The sequence below is a fragment of the Notamacropus eugenii genome, chromosome 6 (assembly GCF_028372415.1).
Source record: "Notamacropus eugenii isolate mMacEug1 chromosome 6, mMacEug1.pri_v2, whole genome shotgun sequence".
Classification (NCBI taxonomy): Eukaryota; Metazoa; Chordata; class Mammalia; order Diprotodontia; family Macropodidae; genus Notamacropus; species Notamacropus eugenii.
In genome coordinates, this window is record NC_092877.1 from 48,199,042 (window position 1) to 48,219,484 (window position 20,443).

The 20,443-nt window shown below is 43.4% G+C and overlaps 1 protein-coding gene across 1 annotated transcript; it reads right to left on the bottom strand.

Moving 5' to 3' along the window:
• Window positions 1-2,315: 2,315 nt before the first annotated feature.
• SPON2 (spondin 2) lies at window positions 2,316-13,692 on the bottom strand. Its single transcript, XM_072619927.1, has 6 exons — window positions 13,366-13,692; window positions 12,434-12,660; window positions 10,914-11,137; window positions 8,825-9,016; window positions 8,135-8,309; window positions 2,316-4,160 (listed from the first exon to the last, which is right to left on the bottom strand). The coding sequence occupies exons 2-6, from the start codon at window positions 12,654-12,656 to the stop codon at window positions 3,982-3,984; spliced, it is 993 nt and encodes a 330-aa protein (XP_072476028.1). The 5' UTR covers window positions 12,657-12,660; window positions 13,366-13,692; the 3' UTR covers window positions 2,316-3,981.
• Window positions 13,693-20,443: the final 6,751 nt, after the last annotated feature.

Here is a 20,443-nt window from a genome sequence, read left to right on the forward strand (position 1 = left end):
GCTGCTTCCTAACTGTGTGACACTGGACAAGTCAATTTTCCTCTCTGACCCTCAGTTTCCTCATCTATGAAATGAGGGCATTGGCTAGATGACATCTGAGATTCTTACCCACTCTGACATTCTACTTCAATGTTTTAAGGACCCCTCATGCTCTGACATTTTAGAGTCTGTGTGTTATGGTTTCTTCCTGACAAATGTATGTTCTAAGGTCTCTTCTAACTCTGGAATTCTCTCCTTTGCATTTTAAGGTTTGTCTAATTCCAACATTCTTTATTCTAATGACACTTCCTGACATTCTCAGGTTTTAAAGGTCAATGAATACAAATCATTTAATCTTTTTCCCTACTTGTTTTCCAGAACTAGGCAATTTTTATAACTGTAGATCTATAGTACATTTCGAGATAAGGCAGCATTGTGTTGGTCTTACATCACTTGCCTTCTTTTGCATAGTTCCTCATAATCTTATCTCAATTTTTTCATGTAAATTCTGCCATGACTTTATCCAACTCTATGAAATAATTTGCTGTTCTTTTGACTGATACCACATTAAATCGGTCTGAGAACTGTGGTCCTTTTCATTCTGTTTTTCTCATCTACATAAGTAGTCTCTCTGTTTTTTCAATTATTCCTTCACTTATCAAAATCATTTTGAAATCACCTTTGTACAGGGTCTCTTTGATGTCTTTGACCAAATATTGGATGTCATTATTAAAAAGGCCACTTCTTTTATCTCTGTTTCTCCCTATTTTTTGGTGGAGGAATCTAGAAATGCAGGTGATCTTTGTGGGTTGATGGAGTATAGTGGATACTTGACTAAGGTCTTTTTTTTGTTTGCCGACCATCATTTTCCAGGTAAACAATCACATCGTCCGCAAATAGAGAGACTTGCATGTCTTCACTGCTAATGGCCATCCCTTCAGCTTATTTTTCATGCTGTGTTGTTATGGCTACGGTTTCTAAAACTAAATTAAATAGCAGTGGTGAGAGAGGAGGCCCCTGTTAAACACCAATTTTTAAAAAGAAAGCTCTCAGTGTTTCTCCATTGTATTCAGCATTAGCTTCCAGTTTCAATGACATGCTTTTTGTTGTAGTATAGAAAGATCCTCCAATATAATTACTTGGATGATGCCAATGTATTCATTTGCATTGGTCAGCAAATAATTAACACAATTATACCTATGGACATGGCACTTCAGATATAGATTAATGGGATCATAGAGTCAAATTCAGGACAGTGGATAAAGCATGGGACCTGGAGTCAGGAAGTCCTAAGTTCAAATTTGGCCTCAGATACTAGCTATGTGACCCTTGGGCAAGTTACTTAATCCTGATTTCCTCACCTATAAAATGAACTGGAGAAGGAAATGGCAAACTACTCCAGTATCTTTGCCAGGAAAACCCCAAATGGGGTCACAACAACAGAGCACTAGTGTGGAGTCAGGGATGAGCAGAGTTCAAACCCTGCTTCTGACCCTTACTAGCTGTGTGGCCATTGGCATATCACTTAACCTCTCATTCTTAGTTTCCTTATCTATGAAATTGGAATAATAACAGTACCTATCCCTTAGGATTGTTCTGAGAATACATGAGATCACATATGGAACACGCTTTGGAAACCTTAATGCACTAAATGAATGTCAGCTGTAATTAACAAATACAGAAAAAAACGTGGAAAGAACACTGGAATAGGTTTCGGAGGTCCTGGATTCCATTTCTACTTCTGTAGCTTATTATCTGTGTGATCCTGAGCAAGCCACTTCATCTCCCTTAAAATAATGGCCTCAGTTTCCTCATCTGGGAGTTGGACTGGACAGCTAGTCCCTGAAGTCTCTTCCAGTCCAAGATCAACATTCCTAGACTCCTAAGACTATTCTGCTCCTCCGATTTAACTCTGTGAGAGGTATGTTGCATTTGGAGTCAGAGAACCTAGAGTTCACATCTCACTTCTGCCATTTCCTGTGTAATCTTGCATTTCACTTTGTTCCTTTGGCTTACTCCTCTCTAAAAAGACAAGGTTCTCAACAAGGAAACTTGTTTTGTTTGACAATGTATATTTGTTACAGCATTAATTTTTTTCTTTCTTTCTCTTTTTTTCTTTCTGTCTTCCTTTTTGCTTATTGAAATGGGAGGGAAAGAAGAGGAAATGAATGCTTGTTAATTGGAAAAATAATAAAATAAAATTTAAAAATGATAATAAAATGAAGGGGTTGGACAAGATAACTTTTGTGCTTCTTTGTTAGTTCTAAATCCTGTGAGAGGCTCCTCCTCCCAACTTGGTGACTTTTCTAGACATGAGAAAGGTTGATTTGTAGACATTTGTGAAGAAACACAGAAATTTTATTTATGTGCAAAGAGATCAGGAACATTTTTAAAAATGAGGTGAATCTTTCCAGATTGTCCATTCACGTCATCCCTTGTTTTGACCCCTGTTCAGGTGACCATCTGCCAAAACCACAGGATCACAGCCAGCTGGATCAGAAGGGATCCCTGCCGTAAGCACATTTCAGGTGCCGGCACCTAGATTACTCCAGCCTGGGCACAAATGGGAGTACTTGCCTGGAGGGGCAACCTCGGTTCTCACTAACCTATGAGTTCTCACTTCCCTCATTTCCACTCCTCTGAGGCCTTCCTGGGAAGTATCATTCTCTGAATTTCAAAGAAAATGAAAAGATCACGTAAAGGTTTGCTTAAAGTTAATAAATTAGTAAAAAAAAAAAATCATAATCCAGGACCATCATTATCATTAACCTCAAATGTATATAAATAAACTTTCTTGAGGAACCAATTCTAACTTGGGCATGATCCATGGAACATTGCCCTGATCAACACTATTAATACTTGACTCAAGGCTCACTGCAACTTTGGAGGGACACCACCATGATATGCATTAGTCAATCATTGAGTGACCATTAGGACAATGAAGACTTCCTCCAAGGGTTCCATGGGTGGCAGAGGTAGCCCTGAGCCCTGGAAGGCCATATCAGCAAAGCAAAAACTCCCAAATAGTCTATCAAACTAGAAGGGATAAACTGAGGAAAAGTCTGTGTATCTGATGTCTATAAACCAGGGTAGCCGAGTGAGGAGAAGAGCATCTCCACAGGACTGACCAGCATGGGCTGGAGGAGGGGAGTGACTTTTTTTTTTTACCACAATAACATATAAAGATGTAGGGGAGACAGTGTGATGCAGTCAATGGCAAGAGCATAGGATTTGGGATCAAAGGACTTGGTTTCATATCCTGACCCTGTCACTTAATACTTGTGTCATTCAGAGCAAGTCACTTAATTTTTCTGGCCTCAGTTTCTTTATCTGTAAAATAAGGGAATTGAACTAGATGATTTCTAAGGTTTTCCTCCAAGCTTTAAATCAGTGATCTTAGGATCTATTAAGATATATAAGAGGAAAGGTCGTAATCTGTCTCAGTGGAGGGATTGACTTCCTGAAGGAAATCATGGATTCTTCAAGTACAATGTTCTCATATGGAACATGGCATAGCCCCTTGCCACGTTGTTTCTCCAAATGTTGTATTGATCTAGAATCTTGTTATTGCTATAGGATTGTTGAAGATGCAGGATGAGGGAGTAGGTATGCCAGCATTGGAGGATGTGAGTATACTGGTTCCCATGTATATTAGAAAAATCAGTTTTCAAAAGTGAATCTAATTCGTTTACAAAGAAACTCCCATTCATCCACTAGAGGGTAGTGTGAGCACTTCTACTAACGCGGGAGAGACAATTCGGGCTATGGGTCTCTCATCCCAAGTCAAAAAGCTGCATGAACGTTTAGGGATTGATCAGAAACATCTCCCACAATAGGTCACCCAGGCTGAACAGAGGGTTGCTCCTTAGATCATGTCCCACGCCAAGCCAAGGCCACATCTGAATTTCCCAGGACTGATTTTTCTGCCACCTTCTGCCTCCAGCCCAGCTCGATGAACCAGGAGGGATTTGGGCCCTTGGCTGGCTGGCTCTGCCATGCTGCTTAGATACAGTTGTCAGGTTCACATGCAGTCTCTTCTTCCAGTTCTGGGCAGGGGGTCCCATTGTTGGCTGGCTGCAGATGGACGTAGCGGGTGCGGCTCTTGACACCTGCCTTTCCACATGGGCCCGTGCATAGACCCCAGGAAGACCACAGGGAGACTTCACAGTCCAGAGGTGTTTCTAGAAATGGACAAAGCACAGAAGAGATCCAGCGAGAGTTAACTCACCTATTAACAGATGTGTTTCAGAAAAATTAGACATATTTGCCTCCTTTCCCCCATGTAAAAAAAAAAGTGAATGACTACTTTTAAAAAAAAAAAAGTAAGACTATTAACTGTTTTTGTTGGTTTACTCATAGCTCTGATATTAAGATATGGAACACAGCATAATGGGAAGAGTGCTAGACTTGGAATCAGAGGACCTGAGTTCAAATCTCAGTTCTGCAACTTGACTGTAGGACCTTGATCAAGTCTCTATTTCTCTCTTTATAATAGGGGGTCGGACTGGATTGTCTCTGACAGTTGTTTAACTCTAAAATTCCATGTCCTATATCCTAAAGTTCTTTTAGGGGTAACATTCTGAATCCTGAACCTCCAGATCCCATGTTTGATAGGCTCAGCCCCCTCCCAGCTTGGATATTCTGCTTTCTAAGGCCCCTTCCCAGCTCCAGCATTTTATTTTCTGATATGGCTTCTAGCTTGAGCATTCCATGTTCTATATTCCAAGGTCAGGGCCATCCAGTGGAAAGAATACTAAACTCTTGAGCCCAAGGACTGGATAGGAATCCAAGTTCCTGTAGCTAGATGGATATATAGTGGATACAGAACTGTGGCCGGAGTGGAGAGAACATGAAGGTCAGCTTGGGACTCATACACTTACTGGCTGTGTGACCCCTGACAGGCTTCACTTAACCTTAGTCTGCCTCACTTTCCTCATCTGTTAAATGGGAATAATAACAGCACTTCCCTCCCAGGATTATTGTGAAGATCAAATGAGATATATTTGTAAAACACTCTGCAAAGCTATTATTACTTAACTTCCTGTGTTACTGCACTTTTCTGCCTTGGGCTTCTCATCTATAAAATGAGAACAGTAGACTAGATAGAGCCTCCCAGGTCACTGCCAGCTCTCAGTGGATGACTGATTGAGATTTTATATTCAATATTCTAAGGTCTCTTTCAGCTTCGAGATGGTGTAATTTTTCTAACCTCAAACCAATACATTTTGGATACTGCATCTCCCAGAGCTACTCGATCTGCCTAGGAACATCGAATTCAAAGGATCTGATTTTCACATTCCTATAATAAAGGCCATATGTTGCCTGGTAAATAAAAGCTTCTGTTTTCTGCTTTTGAAAATGAGCTGTCGTTTCTGTGGCAGCCTGAAGGCTCCTGGCCCCCGCCACCACCGCCGTGTGCGCTCTGTTTACTCCGCCAGAAAGTGCCAAGCTCTCCTATTGTGAGAAAACGCTCAAAAAATGACAAACACTCTGACAACAGTTTTGACAAAACTGCAACATTTGATTTTCATCTCTAATGGATTCCAAAGGGAGTAGTCAGATCCCCAGATCATAGGAGCAGGCAGGTCACTACCACCACTTGGGTGGAGAATCTGGGGAGGGCCCCCTGTGGTAGGCACAGTGGGCACTGTGGGCCCACAACAGCCATTTCACTATGTCTTGTTCATTTCCCCAAATTTAAAAAAAATAAAAATAAAAAAAGGAGCCATTGGGCTTTATGGTTGAACCACTTAGCAACTTAATTCTCCAAGCCAAGGTAGGAAGCTTGGATAGACATTAGGTAGTAACTGGTGGAGAGGAGAGGAAGGAGGGATCCATCTGGCTCAGCTACCCAGCTTAAACCAAATTATTGTCCTCCTCCTTCAGTTTCCCAGTAGCTGTCTTATAACCTCTGTTGGATAGAAATCCTGGACACTTAGAATCCTAGGATTTTGCAGTAGGATGGGACCTCAGATGTCAGGTCAATCCCTACTTGCCCTATGTAATATTGCCCCTCATGGAGAGGGGAACCAAATCTTCTGACTATGAGGGTTAGGATCTTGCCCCTCCTCTGTCTCCCTCAATAGCCCCCAGTATAGACTCAGGAAGGGTCGGAAAAGTCAGAAAATGCTTGTTGAAAGCCTAATTGATTGCTATGGCCCAGAGATTTGATACCAAGGCCTTTCATCTTACTTCTGGAAACAGTTTCAAATCCATTTTAATTTAAGGTCTACAGAAGTTCCTTATTCATGAAGATAAAGATCTGTCTGTGCCAAACCAATGACCCCAAATCATATGATCCTCACCATGTCTCTGTCTCCCCTTTACACCATGTCTTTCAATAGGATATAGAGACTAACATCAGAGTAAACATATGAAGGGTTGATAATGTATGAGTCATTTGAAGGACCTGAAGAACTTGGCTTGGAGCATTTGGGTTTTTGGGGGGAATAAGGAGGAGGCTCAAGTAGGTCTCTGCTGAGATAGACTCATGGGCTCATAGACCTGAAGGGGCCTCAGAAGGTAGCCAGGTTCAGCCCCTTCTAGTCGTGTCTAACTTCCATCACTTCCTCAGCAAGTGATCCCTCGGTCACTGCTTGAAACTCTCCAGGGACGGAGAGCTCTCTTCTTCTCAAGGATCCCCCTTTCACTTTGGAGGTCACTGGACGAACAACAAGAGCAAACGCCTGCCCTTACATTATTTCAACACCTGCCTCTCTGTAGCTCCCACCCATTGATCCTCCCTTATAGGAATCAGAATTGAAAGGATTAATCCTCTCATTTTACAAGGGAGAAAACTGAATCCCCAAAAGATGAAGGATTTGCTCAGATTCTAACCCAGGTCCTTTGTCTCCAAATCTGACATGCTCTCCTCTACATTTCTGAGCAAGTGTCCCAGGTCCTCCCTTGTTATTGGACAGACAACAGCCCCTCTTACCCTCCATCCCGCTCACTTAAGTACTCTTTCCTCCAGGCCAGATGGTACAAAGGATAGAAAGCACCGAATGCAGTGTCTTTATGAACAAAGGACCTTAACGAGTAGAAAAAGACTGCCCAATTCATTCTGATTAATTTTTATAATAAAAGGAGAGGTAGAACCCTAACAAATAAGTTAGCTAATTGTTCTCCCCTGACACGACATGAATCAGTATGATTCTGTATTCCTAAAACATAAGTCACATTGTATGTGATTTTTCAATTCAATTAATCAAATGTTTAAGATCCAACTGTGTGCAGTGCCTTGGGCTAAGCGTTGGATTGTTTTTAGTGGAAGGGGGGAAATTCATTCAATTTCTTTATGTAACCATTTTATTTATTTACTTTTAAAGCCACAATTACAGGACGAAAGTCTTTAAATGGTAAATGCTATGGAATAATTATGCCCTATGTAATCACAAGGTCTTTCCCATCTCTGATCATCTATTTCCTCCTCTGGACTAGTTAGTCCTTAAGGCCTCTTCTAGTTCACAGGAAGACTGATTCTACTTAAAATTAATGCTTTTCCCAGGGACCTATGATTTCACTGATGTAGGGATATCCTGGTGAGAATGCTCCCTCCTTTAACACAGATTAGCAGCTCATTTATAATTTAAAGAATTGTTCTCAACTTCTTTTGTGTCATGGACCCCTTGGAAAGTCTGGGGAAGTCTGTAGACCCCTTCTCAGAATAATGTTTTTAAATGTATAAATAAGGTATGCAAGATTACAAAGAAAAACAATTAGATTGAAATCCAGTTATGAAAAACAATTTTTTAAACTTAAACTCACAGAGCCCAGGGTTAAGAATCCCTGTTTTAGAGGGGAGGTTAAACAACTTGCCCAGACTCACACAGCTCACGTGTACCAAGGGCAGGTTGGACCCCAGTCTTCCAGACTTGAAAGTCAGCCCTCTGCCCACTACATCAGGTCATCTCTCAAAGGCAATAAAGTCAGACCCACCAAATTCTTTGCATTTGGATCTGCTTTTCCAACCACGTTCCCCTGCATTATCTCATTCTTCCCTAAAGCCTCGGCGGGAGCCAGGGGGAAGGAAGTTACTCGTCCTCTGTGGCACCATTCCATACAGCTGCTGGAGCTCAATTCACTTCCAATTGGGTCACTGGCTTTCCTCTGCTTTGGGGTTACCCCACCATCCCAGAGAGCAGCATGGACTTACCTGAAAGGGAATCCTCTATCTCGTTCCCCATGCGCACCACGACAGGGGGAGTGGGGACGAAGACCCTGTGCCCTTTTTTGATTCTCACCATGGTCACTCGGGCAATGGGAGGCAGAGATTTCAGCTTGGGGTAATAGAAGGAGTTTGCAGGGTGGCTGGGAAATGACGATGTTATCTGGAATTTAAGCAAAGCAAACATTCACTCAGTTAAGACTGCACAGTCTCCAGAAAGGTCTCTGATACCACTGTCTGATAGCTGGGGAACTCCAGCGGCAGGCTAGCCTAGTCAGCCAACATGGACCATAGGCCAAAAACCACATTTCTCCTCCCAGCTTAAATTCTCCACTGGATTCAGGGATATAGCCTAAATAAGCAGATTCCCTATAAAAGTCCAAGCCTAGGCCAAGTGAACTAGGCAATTTGCTCAGCCTGTCAATTCTTTTCTAGTGGGGTTTACCAAAACTTTATCTAGGCAGTCGAGTCTAGACTGTTTTCAGATAGCGGAGTGAGGTGACCCAAGACAGTGTCTGTGTGCTTGAGAGAACTCCGGGGACCCGTCCTGTACCTATAGTCCCTCAAGTGCTTTGACAGAAAGCCAGTTCTCCAGAATGATCACAGTCCACAGGGTACAGGCTGGATAAGGGTTAAGGTTCCTCCTAGTCCTAATGACCTCCCTCCAATGCCCCTTACCTCTGTTACCGTGTCCTGGGGAATGGTAGCAAAGTTGGGGGAGGAGAATGTGAAGCCACTGTCTGTCCCAGCATCGTAGGGGAAAAGATCCAAGGAGACTTGTTCCTTCCATCGGTTTCCTTCACAGAGATTGATACTATCTACTCCCACAAACCAGTCAGGGCTGGGGACAATTCGTACTAGAAATGATACCTAGTGAGGGAAAAGCAGCTAGAATTAGCCCCATGCTGAGGAGTCTGTGACTCTCCTGGGAGCCCGAGCTGGAGAGCAGGGTGGGCTGCGCTCAGCACCTGCAGGTGACCCCACAAACAGAATAACTATCAAGGACTTCTGTAGAGGACAAAATTGGCACTTTCACTAGGGCATGAAGGAGAAGCTGTTACAGAGTTATGTCAATGATATTTAAAATAGCTATAGATGAGGAAGAGTCTCCATCACCTCTTCAGTTTATCCTCCACTCTGCTGTTGAAATCATTTTGATCTCACATGCAATTCCCCTCCTCAAATACCTCCAGTGGCTCCCTATTGCCTCGAAAATAACATAGGAATTCTTCTGTTAATTTTTAAAGTCCTTCACAACCATGTTGCAACACTATCTTGCCAATTTCATTGAAAATTACTCCCCTTCCTGCACTCTGTAATCAAGCCAAAATTGGTCTTCTCCCTGTTCCTCATACACAGACCCAGATGCTGCCTCTATACCTTTGCACTGGCTAGTCTTCATGCCTGCAATACCTTCCATCTTCCCTTCGACCTCAAAGAGTCCTGTTCTCGCTTTAAGGTGCAACTCAAGTACCATCTTTTGCATACAGTATTTCCAGACCCTCCCAACTGCAGAACCCTCACTCCTAGGTATCTTTGCATTTATTTTCTTTGACATATATTTGTATTTATTCACTAAATTATTCTTATGATGCATATATTTATATAAGTTCTTGTTGTCTCTTCTGTTAGAATGTAAGATTCTTGTGAATAGGGATTACTTCATTTTTTGTATCTCCAGAGCCTGGCAAATATTAAAAACTTGTTGATTGATTGATCACAAGAACAGTCCAACAGGGAGCAGCTTCTGAGTGGCTTCGTTGGCACAGACTCACCTACCTCAGTAACCTATACTGGTTGAAACTTGTCCAGGGAATTCTACACCAACAACAGAGAGCATGGGTGGACCCGCAGAGCCCAAAGAGACATGAGGCAGGTAGAATTCTACCCAGAGCATGCACATTCAACTACACTGGGAAACATCCCCTAAGACCTAAGGAAGTGCCAGGTTACAACTTCCAAGATCCCTAGAAGCTACACACATAAAGATCTGCACCTTTGGAGTCTCCCTGCCAGTCAGCATCCTGGAGGAGATGGAAAGAGACAGGATCACATCAAGGAGCACTTGCTGCAGACCTAGGCAGTGCAGGCCCTCCCTTTCCCAGCCCCAGAGGCTACCTGAGTCTCACCCTTACATTGCAAGCAACCAGATCAGCCCAAAGGCACCAAAGAAGTAATCTGCCTACCTGCAGGCTGGAGTAATATCCTTTTCTCCTTCCTGAATGGCTCACTCATATGTCCAGGTAATGCTCCTTCTATACTGGTACAAATGCTTAACTCATGACCCAGCTGACCTTTTCCGATCAGCATTAATGGTTAGTATAGTAATCGTCGTCAATTCCGTTTCTGTTGTACTTTTCTTACTCTGTAAGCAGTACAGTGAATATAGCACTGGATATGGAGTCAAGAAGACCTGGGTTCACACCGTATCTCAGACACTTACTAGCTGAGTGACCCTGGGCAAGTCACTTAACTTTTCTGTGCCTCCACTTCTGCATCTGAACCCCAATGGTCTCTTCCAGCTCTAATGTAAAGATTCTATGCCCCTGTTATCTCCATTTTACAGATAAGAAAGCTGAGGGAGGCTCAGTCGGTGATACAAGATTAGTGAGTTTTAGAGCCAGGTCTTATTCCAGTTCCCTTGTTTACATCCCGTGGGCTGATAGTGCCCTTTCTGTGGCAGGACACCGTTTCTATGATGCCTGCTCTTTATTGTAAAATGAGTGAGGATAAAGATGCTCCTGAAAGACATTGAAAATTCACTTACTAGTGAATGCCTTGAATGAGCCTCTAACTGAGTGGAGGTCTGTCCTGTGCCACTGGGAATTGCTGATGCTGAGAAAACACTGTGCACACTCTGAATTTTCTCACCGGCCGCCTCGATTTCCTTCATCAGTTCCCATGCTTCCCCCTTTTCAGCAAAATCCCGAACTCCATTGCTGACATACTCATTCTTCTTCCACATGCTATAGTCAGAACTGTGTGTTGCACCTGTCAGGGCCAGATATTAGCCAGAGGGACATTAGAGAGGACAGGTCTTAGTGTCAGGGGACATCTGGGTGCCTTACCCAGGGACCCTAAGTGTTTACTGGGTGATCCCCAGCAGTTCACATCTTCCCTGGGCCTTAGAATGATAATCATGTCTATTTCACAGAGCCAGTGAAAGTCAACTCAAACAGTGCACACCAAGTAAACAAAGCTTTAAGTGAGTGTTCTCCGAAAGTCTTGTATCCTGAAAGTTTGAGCTCAGCCAGGCCTTGCCCTTGGGTTTCCAAGATGGTCCTGTTTGTTTTATTGGCTTAGACTTCCCCAGCCTGACCTTGTTTACCCAACAGCTCTAGATATCTCCATTTGGGGGAAGGGGAAGAAGGAAGAGCTTGAATATTTTTCGAGCTGACTTAAATTTGAATTCTGGCCCCTACAGATAAACTTGGCCAAGGGCTCTCCCTCCAGATACATCCTCCTGGAGCTATTGGTACAGAATCAGATCTCTGGAGCAATTGAGTAGAACATCATTAGGGGGAATAATTAACCATTGTTTCTCAGCTGTAAAAATCATAGTTTGTAGAGTAGAAGGAGTCCTTCCTAGATTTGAAGTCAAAGGACCCTGGTGTGGGCTCTGGCTCTGCCACTGACTAGCTATGTGAACTTAGACATTTAATTTCCCTCTTTGGGTCTCAGGTTCTTTTGGGGGACAATAATGCTTGCACTACTTGATTCACAGAATTTCTGTGAGGACCGAATGAGATCAGGTATGTATAATGCTTCGGAAACTAAAAGATAATATACATGTGAGGGTCTTTTTTAAAAACTTTGAAATATTTATTGAACACCTCCTGTGTTCAGGTTCCTATGCTAAGCATTGAGGTTTGGGGGGATTTTTGTTTTTTGTTTTTTGGAGTTTTGTGAGTTAAATGAAGGGAGCTCCTTGTGAGAAAACACCCTCTACCAATATGCAAACTATAGTCTTAGGGAGTTGGGGTGTGAGGGTAATTGAGAAATCAAGTGTCTTGTCCAAGGTCACTTAGCTATGCGTATGAGAGATAAAAATTCATTGCATCCTCCTGACTATAAGACCGGATCTCTTAGAATTGAAAAGAAGGATCTTGGAGACCATTTGAAAAAACTCTCATTTTACAGAACAGGAAATGGAGCTTCTGAGAGGACTTACAACTTGTCCAAGGTTCCCCAGTTAATAAGTGGTAGAGCGTGGACTCATTCCCCATCTTCCAACTCCAAATCCTTCCATTTTTCCATTGCCTCCTAACATGGGCTCCCTTTACTTACCTAGTAAGGAGGACCACTGTGCCGGGGGTCTGAAGAGAGGGTACTGCTTGGGGAAGGCTGTCTGGCTCCATTTCCCAGTGAAGGAGATAGTGTATCTCCCCAGACCTGGGGCTGTGCAAACGGCCTCTTCCCCCACTGGCAAGCAGCTGATCCAACTCAGAGCTGTCAGGAGGAGGGTCCCCACAGCTCTACAGGAGCGGCAGACACGCATCAAATTTTCCATTTTCCTGAATGTGGGAAAGGGGGAATATACCCTCATTAGCATGACAGATCATCACAGACACAGAGAGGCAGGAGACAGCCTGGTGACAAGGTCCAATGTCTGCTATCCTTATGAACAGTGACCTCTGCACAAGGAACTACACATATGAAGTACTTGGGTGTGGAAGGAGGACTGGCTGAACACATCACCAGGCTTCCTTCCCCATGTACAGTATCCCATTTCCCCACCCACCGCCTGGCTGGCTCCAGCCTCCAGATGGGCACCTCCAGTGGAAAACCCCAATACCCTTCCCTTTATTCCTTCTGATCAGGCATCTGGAGAAATCTACTCCTGGTTTTCTTCTCCAATCCTATTAGACTCACATCTGGAATTAATTAGCCCGGCAAATGTTTCTGTGGGAAACATCAGTGGTGTATTTATTCTTTTAAAGAATGGTTCTGTGCCAACATTGTGATGAATTTCCAACTGATGTCCTCAAACTTCTGGGCGCTGCCAGAGGGGTTTAGCTAAGGGAATTACAGGTGTACTTCAGGAGGGGGTCGGGACTCTTCTCGGGCACGAACTTGGAGGACCGGCTGGCAGCACTGGGAGAGCTGCTATCACTCTGGCACAAGAACTTGCAGAACCGACGAATGTGTCTCTTAATAGACTAAGGACCTAAAACCTGGAGATTGGGGTCCACAGGGCTGGGGCGGGGGCCAGTACTCACTCAGGATAGCTGCGGGCAGGAGCGGGGGTGCAGTCTGGGGGCTGCGGACACCTGTGCTGGCTGGCAGAGGGCTGGCAGCGGACGGCACTGCTCGGCGGCCGTCTGTGAGGAGGACAGAGCGAGCAGCCTATTTATGCCTGAGCGGGGGCCCCCTCTGGCCAAAGAGGAAGGGTCACCTTTAGACCTTCCTGTTCGACGCCCTCCAAAGCTGCTGGACTCTGACGTTCTGACTCCGGCCGCGGCGCCCAGGGGCCGATGGGGCCAAGGGCGGGCTAGAATCTCCCTCCTTTCACACACACCCCCTCCCCTTGCTGAATGGACAAAGCCTGTGGGAGGGGGGGAGTCTTACCCACAGCTCAAGTTTTCTGGCGCCAGCGCCGGGAATTCGGCTCTGTTGCTAAGAGGTTCCGAGTTCGGGGGGAAGGATGACGCCTCCCTCCTCCTGGCCCCAACCGGGCTAGGGGGAGTGGGGCTCTTTAGAGGGCCGGCCAGCTGCCCTCCAAAGTTTATGGCTATAAAATGATGCCTCTTCCAACATTCCCTGAGATCACTCCCTCTCCCTTTCTCCCCTGCTATCTCCTCTTTCTTTGTCCCTTTCCTTTGTTCTCTTTTCTTTCTCTTTCTTTCTTCCTTTCACTTTTTTCTACCTTTTTTCTTTCTTTCCTCTCTCCATTCATCCATTCAATGAAATGAGCATTCATTAAGTACCTACTGTGTGCAAGTTTTCATTCCACTTTTAAAAGCACCTACCATATATAATGCACTATGCTTTTTCTCCCCCTTTCTTTTTTCTTTGTTTGCCTTGCTCTCTTTCCCTCTTTTTCATTCCTTCATGCCTTCCCCCTTCTTCCTCTTTCTCTGTCTCTGTTTCTCTCTTTCTCTGTCTCTTTCTCTTCCCTCTACTCTTTTCTTCCTTCTTAATTTTTTCCTCTCTCTTCCTTCATTCACTCATTCATTTAAGAATCATTAAACACCTCTCCTCTTCTCTCATGCTTTCTCTCCTGCCCCCTCCACCCACTCCCTTTCCACACTCCAGATGTATTTTTCTTTGTTTGCTCTACTTCCATAGTCCTTTGTTCATATCAAAACCCATCTAACCCGTTGTAGAAGTGAAGACATCACCCAGTCTTCCTTGTTTCTTCCTTGAGCAGCATTCTGAGTAAAAGCTCTTTGAACAAGTTGCCTGGGAGTGTGTGTGTGTGTGTGTGTGTGTGTGTGTGTGTGTGTGTGTGTGTGTGTGTGTGGATGTGTGTGTGTGCGTTGCACCATACTGGAGATGCTATTAAGGCCCACTCCATGCCCTTGAGTGATGAAGTTAGGGTGGGGAGAGAAAGACTTGCCAAGCCCAGGGGCACCATCCTGTGGAGATTATCCTCCCAGATCTCTAGTCTGACCTTTGATACTATAACTGTGTCCAAATGAAGTTTCTTTTTTCTAGCACAGCTAGGAAAATGCCAAGAATGGACAGCACTGGGCAAAGGAGGGTTTGATGAACTAAGCAGAAAAGGATCACAGATACAGCCAGTGCTGAAGTAACAAGCACTATAGAGAATCAATAAGAAAATGAAAAGGACCCTAGCTCTTCATCTTTCCTGCAAGACCAGGAGGAGAAAGCTGAGCCCCTTTAGCAGGGAGGGGGAGAGGGAGGATTACTCATTCCTAAATAGGGGTGGTTCATGCCATTATAAAATATCCCGTCAGTTCAAATCCTGAATGGCTACCCCTTTAAGGGACATAAAAAAGTAGAGGAACATTGCTGAAAGGATGCCTTCATGACCTTCCTTTTACCTTCAGGAAGGACCACTCCTAAGGTAATCTGGAAATGAGACTCCCTCTTATTTCAAGACCCTGCTCACCCCCTTGGAAGTGTCTTGGAATTACAGACTCACAGTGTTGGTAGGGAGTTCATAAGGCATCAAGTTCAACTGCTCCTCCCCAAACCATGAATTCTCTCTACAACCTACCCAGTAGATAGTCAGTCTCCACTTTCCATCTGATGTTGGGAAGATCTTCAAAAGAAGCCCATACCGTTTTTGCACAGCTCTAGTTAATGTTTCTTATATTCCTGGCAAAATATCCAAACCACCAATTTCTCCCATTGTTCCTCTTTTGTGTGCCCTCCGTGATACTTCATATCTCAGTCTCAAATTTGCCTCTTCACTTATTACCTGTGTAACCCTGGGCAAACCACTTAACTTTTGAGGGCTTCAGTTTCCTTATCAGTAAAAGCAGAGGGTTAGATCAGATGGCCTCTGAAGAGCCTCTCTGGACCTCTTCCTGGACTTCTCCTTTCTCCCAATCAAATCTTCCACACCCCCTTTCCTGTTCTATTTGTCAGGCCCTGTACTTAGATGTTTTTAAGAATGAAAGGCGGTATGATGAAGTGGAAAGAATTTTGGACTTGGAGCCAAGAAGAGACCTGCTTTCAAACACCACCTTGGATATTTATTAACTACGTGACTAAGGGCAAATGACTTAGTTTTTCTGAGCTTCTGTTTCCTTGGTTCACTGGTAGAATTTAACTGGCAGGGTTGTTGTGAAGATCAAATGAGGCAAGTTATATAAAGTACTCAACACACCCTAAAGCACACCATGAAAGTCAATGATCATTAATGGCCTTTGGCAGCATTTCCCCAGGTTAGGTGCATTTTAACAAGCAACAACGACAATCTAAAATGAAGGAGCTTTAATGGAGGAATTTCAGGCATCAACAATATACTGTTGTAAGCCAGGAATCCATTCATACAAAAAAGGACCAGGGAGCAAGTTGACTAATGCCTAAGTCACCTTATCACTTCTTTGCTGGTCAGTACTTCAAGGATCTATCTCATTGATGAGGGTACTAGCCATGAATGCAGACTGCAACTTCTCTGCAAATTTCAATGAGTGGCCATGGCAGAGATGATTCATCTCCTCATTATAAATCAACCCCTGCTGTTACAAGTCAAAGATCTAGCAACCATGTGGCCCAAGCTACTGGTGATGACAATCTCAAAGCTTAGCTAGACTGAACCTCAGATGATAGTCACTCAGTTCACATCCAGGCCTATTTTCTGGGAACTGCCAGAAATTTTCCTCTAACGCTATAGTCATAGACTTTGAGAACCATGAGGAACCCCCATGCCAGGATGAGGTAGCATTGAAGAACTAAATGAATACTAGATCTGGAGTCAAAGGACCTGGATTCAAATCCTGGCCCTGTTGCTTACTACTTACTTTCATCTCTTGGCCTCAGTATCCTCATTGGTCAAGTGAAGGGATTGGACTCGATGCCTCTGAGGCCCTAGATTTCTAGATCCATAATCCCATAATCCCCTCATCACAGGAGGACCTGACTGGAGGGTCCCATCTGTCAAAGGAGTCTCATAATTGTCTCACTATCTACTTTATAGGGTCCTTGTGAAGGAAACACTTTGTATTCTAGAAGATACTACAGTACAGGAGCTGGAAGGGATCTCAGGAGTCATCAAATCCAACCCTCTTCACTTGACAGATGAAGAAACAGAGGCCCAGGGAAGCAAAGTGACTTGTTCAAGGTCACACAGAACTCTTTCCACTCTACCACACTATCTAGTTATTATCTATCACTGAGAATGCTAGTACCCTGTACACAAGAAGTGCTTGGGAAGTCGATGTTGAAGGAATTGAAATAAATGTCAACAGTGAGATGCTATAATCAGAATATGATTGTTTAGCCATGTATAGGGAGCTGATGGAGTGAGTCTAGCCTGGAGGACAGAAGGGATGAGTCCGGAAGAAATCAACATCCAAAGATATCAACCAACCAGTCCATCAGTCAAGAAGCATTTATTAACACCTACTGTATACCCTGCCCTGTGGATAAAAAGGAAAAAATAATGATAGTCCTTTTTCTCAAGGAGTTTATATTTCAGGGATGTGTTATTTACCTAATTTTAATCTCAATTCTCTCCTCTATAAAAGGAAGAGGCTGTGCTAAATCTCTAAGACTGCTTCCAATCTGGTTCTACATTTGATATTATCCTATGAATAAACACTGTCATAAATCAAAGATCTAGCAAACCTTTATATCATAGGTAAAAACACTCTGAGATATGGATGAGGGTAGAAGGATAAGGGAACAGGAACAGGTCAATTTGAAAACCCACAAATCCTTCAGCTGTCTTCTCTGTACCTCCCAAGAGGAGTATAAGGCACTGCTCTAGAAAACAGATACCCTTGTATACTCTCCTTCAGTTACCAGGGCTGCCTGGGCTCTGACTCAGGGCCTGGGCTATTGCAGGTAGCCTCACATCCCCTGGATGCATGCTCCCAGGGAGATCCAGGTGTAACCCCATTCCTATACTCAAGCAGCACATGCTTCATTCAGCCAAAGAAGGATCAGGATACAGTGCAGGCTTCTTGCCTCACCACTGGGAAGAAATGGACATGGGACTAAGTTAGTAAGCCACAAAGGTCCTGTCTAGATCCAGAAAGCATGGTGTGATGTGTTGAGATAAATTCTCGGTTGGGAGTCAGAGGTCATGGGTTCTAGTCCACCACTTTGTCATGACCTTGTTCTGGTCCCCCACTTTGTCAATGACCTTCTACAAATCACTTTCCCTCTCTCAGTCTCACTTTTTCAGCAACTAGATTTCTAGTTTATAAGATCCTTTCTATGACAATATCCTAGGACTTTTCCTAGAAGGGAACTCCTTGGTCCTCATTTTCTTTTTTTGAAAAATGACTTGGTTTAGAGGCACACACCACTCCCGTGTCTGGAACAGACTGTCTTTCCTTTTTGAATTCCAATCCATCCTTTAAAGCCTAGTTTATATAACTTGAAGACTTCCCCAATCATCCTGGTTGGTGAAGACCATCAGGCCTGCATAAGGCTTTGCACCATTTTAATGCCTATGTGTGTATTATAGACATTTGAGTTGGCTTCTTCTCCCTCAAGGAAGGGACTAAATCTTGCCCAAACTTTGTATCTTCTTAATGCCTAATGAGAGTTCAGGACAATAGGTGATTAATGTTTGTTGAAATGATCCAAGAGAAGACTTAAAGGGGACATGATCACTACCTTCAAGCATTTAAAAGTTATGTCAGATTTAGAGCCAAACACAGATCTCAGAGGCCAATGTACTCCCTTATTTTGCCAATGAAGAGACTGGAGCCCACAAAGGTTAAATGATTACCTGAGGGGAGATGAGTAGCAATAATCAGAGGGAGGATTTGAACTTGCATCCTCTGACTCCAAAGTCAGTCTTCTCAATATTACTCCTTTCTGCCTTCACTCTCTGCTTGACCCTGGAGGGCACAGTTAGTAGCAATGGGAAGAACATTGCAGGAGGCAGATTTCATCTTGCTCTAAGAAAAAATGCCTTAACAATTAGATCTATTCAAAGACAGGATGCCTTATGCCATAATGAATTCCTCAACACTGACAGTCTTCTAGGGGATTCTGGGCAACCACTTATTAGGAGTACTATAAAGAGAATTCTTGCTTAGGTATAAGTTGGAGTGGATACTTCTGAACTTCCTTTGAGACTTGAGACTCTGTGATTCTGTGATTTGAATTTAATTTCCAAGATCTTTTCTGGTGCTAGCATTTTATGAGTTCCCCTCTCCAGATGTCAGTATCCCCATCTGTAAAATGAGGGGTTTGTATTTAACGATGTCTAAGAGTAGAAAGAGTGTTTGATACAGAGTCCAAGAACCTGGGTTCTAATCCCAACACTCTCCTGTGTGATCTTGTATGAGCAGCACTTAACCTGTCTTGGCTTCAATTTTTTCATCTGAAAAATGAAGGTATTGGACCAGGTGACCTTGAAGGTCCTTTCCAGCTTGAAATCAATGAGCCCATGTCCTTATGAGTCAACATTTAGTGTCCAACTGCATGAAGACAGACTTCTTTTCCATTTGATTCCAACAGGGTTTGCCAAACTGCTTCATTAAGACAAAATTCAACACAAGAGTTTCCAAGCTTCATGAACAAATTCCCAGAAGGCAAGTGGGGCTGGTGGCAGCTCTTGTTGGTGCTGGTGAGGTTTATGGATGACTACCATTTGGCTCTGTCTGTGGGGGAGGTAAGGCCATCCTTTCCCCCTCACTGTAGGCTCTTGGGTATTTACATTTCAATATTCTTATTTTCTTCTTCCTAATGCATCTTCCTTCTTTCAGATTCTGCGTCATTGGTAAAGTCATCAGTTTCTTCTAAAGCTGGATTGTCATCTCGTGATGCACAATAGCAAGATAAGACAGAAGCAGTGTCGCATGGAAAAATGTTGTCCAAATGATTTTATGACAGTTAAAAAGTGAATCCCCAGTGAGAGCCAACGGGGGAGGAAAGAGCAGTAAGGTAATTCAAACAAAGACAGAACATTTATTAAGGATGCATGTTTATGTTCTAAAAATTCCCTTTTCAAGGCAGGAAGCATTTATGCCTTTTACTGCATTCTCTGCTTTCTGATGATCTAATCCTGTCAGACTCTGCCTTAGATGAACTCTGGACACTGTTTATTGATCCCAATTTCCCCATTATTCTGAAAGAACTTCCCATTACTTCATAGATTTGGGCAGAATGACCAGCACCTCAGGTCACTTTAACCACAATTAGAGTAAACTGCCAGCAGGTGGTACCTGTGTTTTGGCCTTACAGGAAGAGGGCCAGGTCTTCTGGAGAGGCTCCTGGGGGTGGGGAGCAGCTTAGTCATACTTTTCATATGGCATATATAATTTCTTTTAAACAACTGAACTTAAGAAATAGAATCCTAACAATACATGTTTATAGAGAAAGATCCGTATAGAGTTGCCTCGGTACGGTTAGCTTACCTTTCTTGTTAACCTTCACTGGTACATCTAAGAACTTCAGCGTCTCATACTACAAAGTGCACAAGATTTGAACTTAGGAGACACGAGCTTGATTCTAGGCACCATTAATATGTGACCCTAGGTAAGTCAGTTCCTTGGAAGCTGGACTACATAGCATTATGTTCTCTTTGAGCTCTGACTCCTATGATCCTAGTCATATTTTTTTTCCCTATAGGCTTTGGCACCATTTTTTTTCAATTCACTTTTTAAAATCACTTTTTTTAATTCAAAATTTTTAAGTCTCAAA

Bases quoted from the DNA above. Each gene is read 5' to 3' on its own strand.
- SPON2 (XM_072619927.1), bottom strand. From the start codon at position 12,656: ATGGAAAATTTGATGCGTGTCTGCCGCTCCTGTAGAGCTGTGGGGACC. The intron at 8,310-8,824 runs GTAAGGGGCATT...CTTAAATTCCAG, and splicing joins CCCAGGACACGGTAACAGAG to ATAACATCGTCATTTCCCAG. The intron at 4,161-8,134 runs GTAAGTCCATGC...GTCCATTTCTAG, and splicing joins GATAGAGGATTCCCTTTCAG to AAACACCTCTGGACTGTGAA.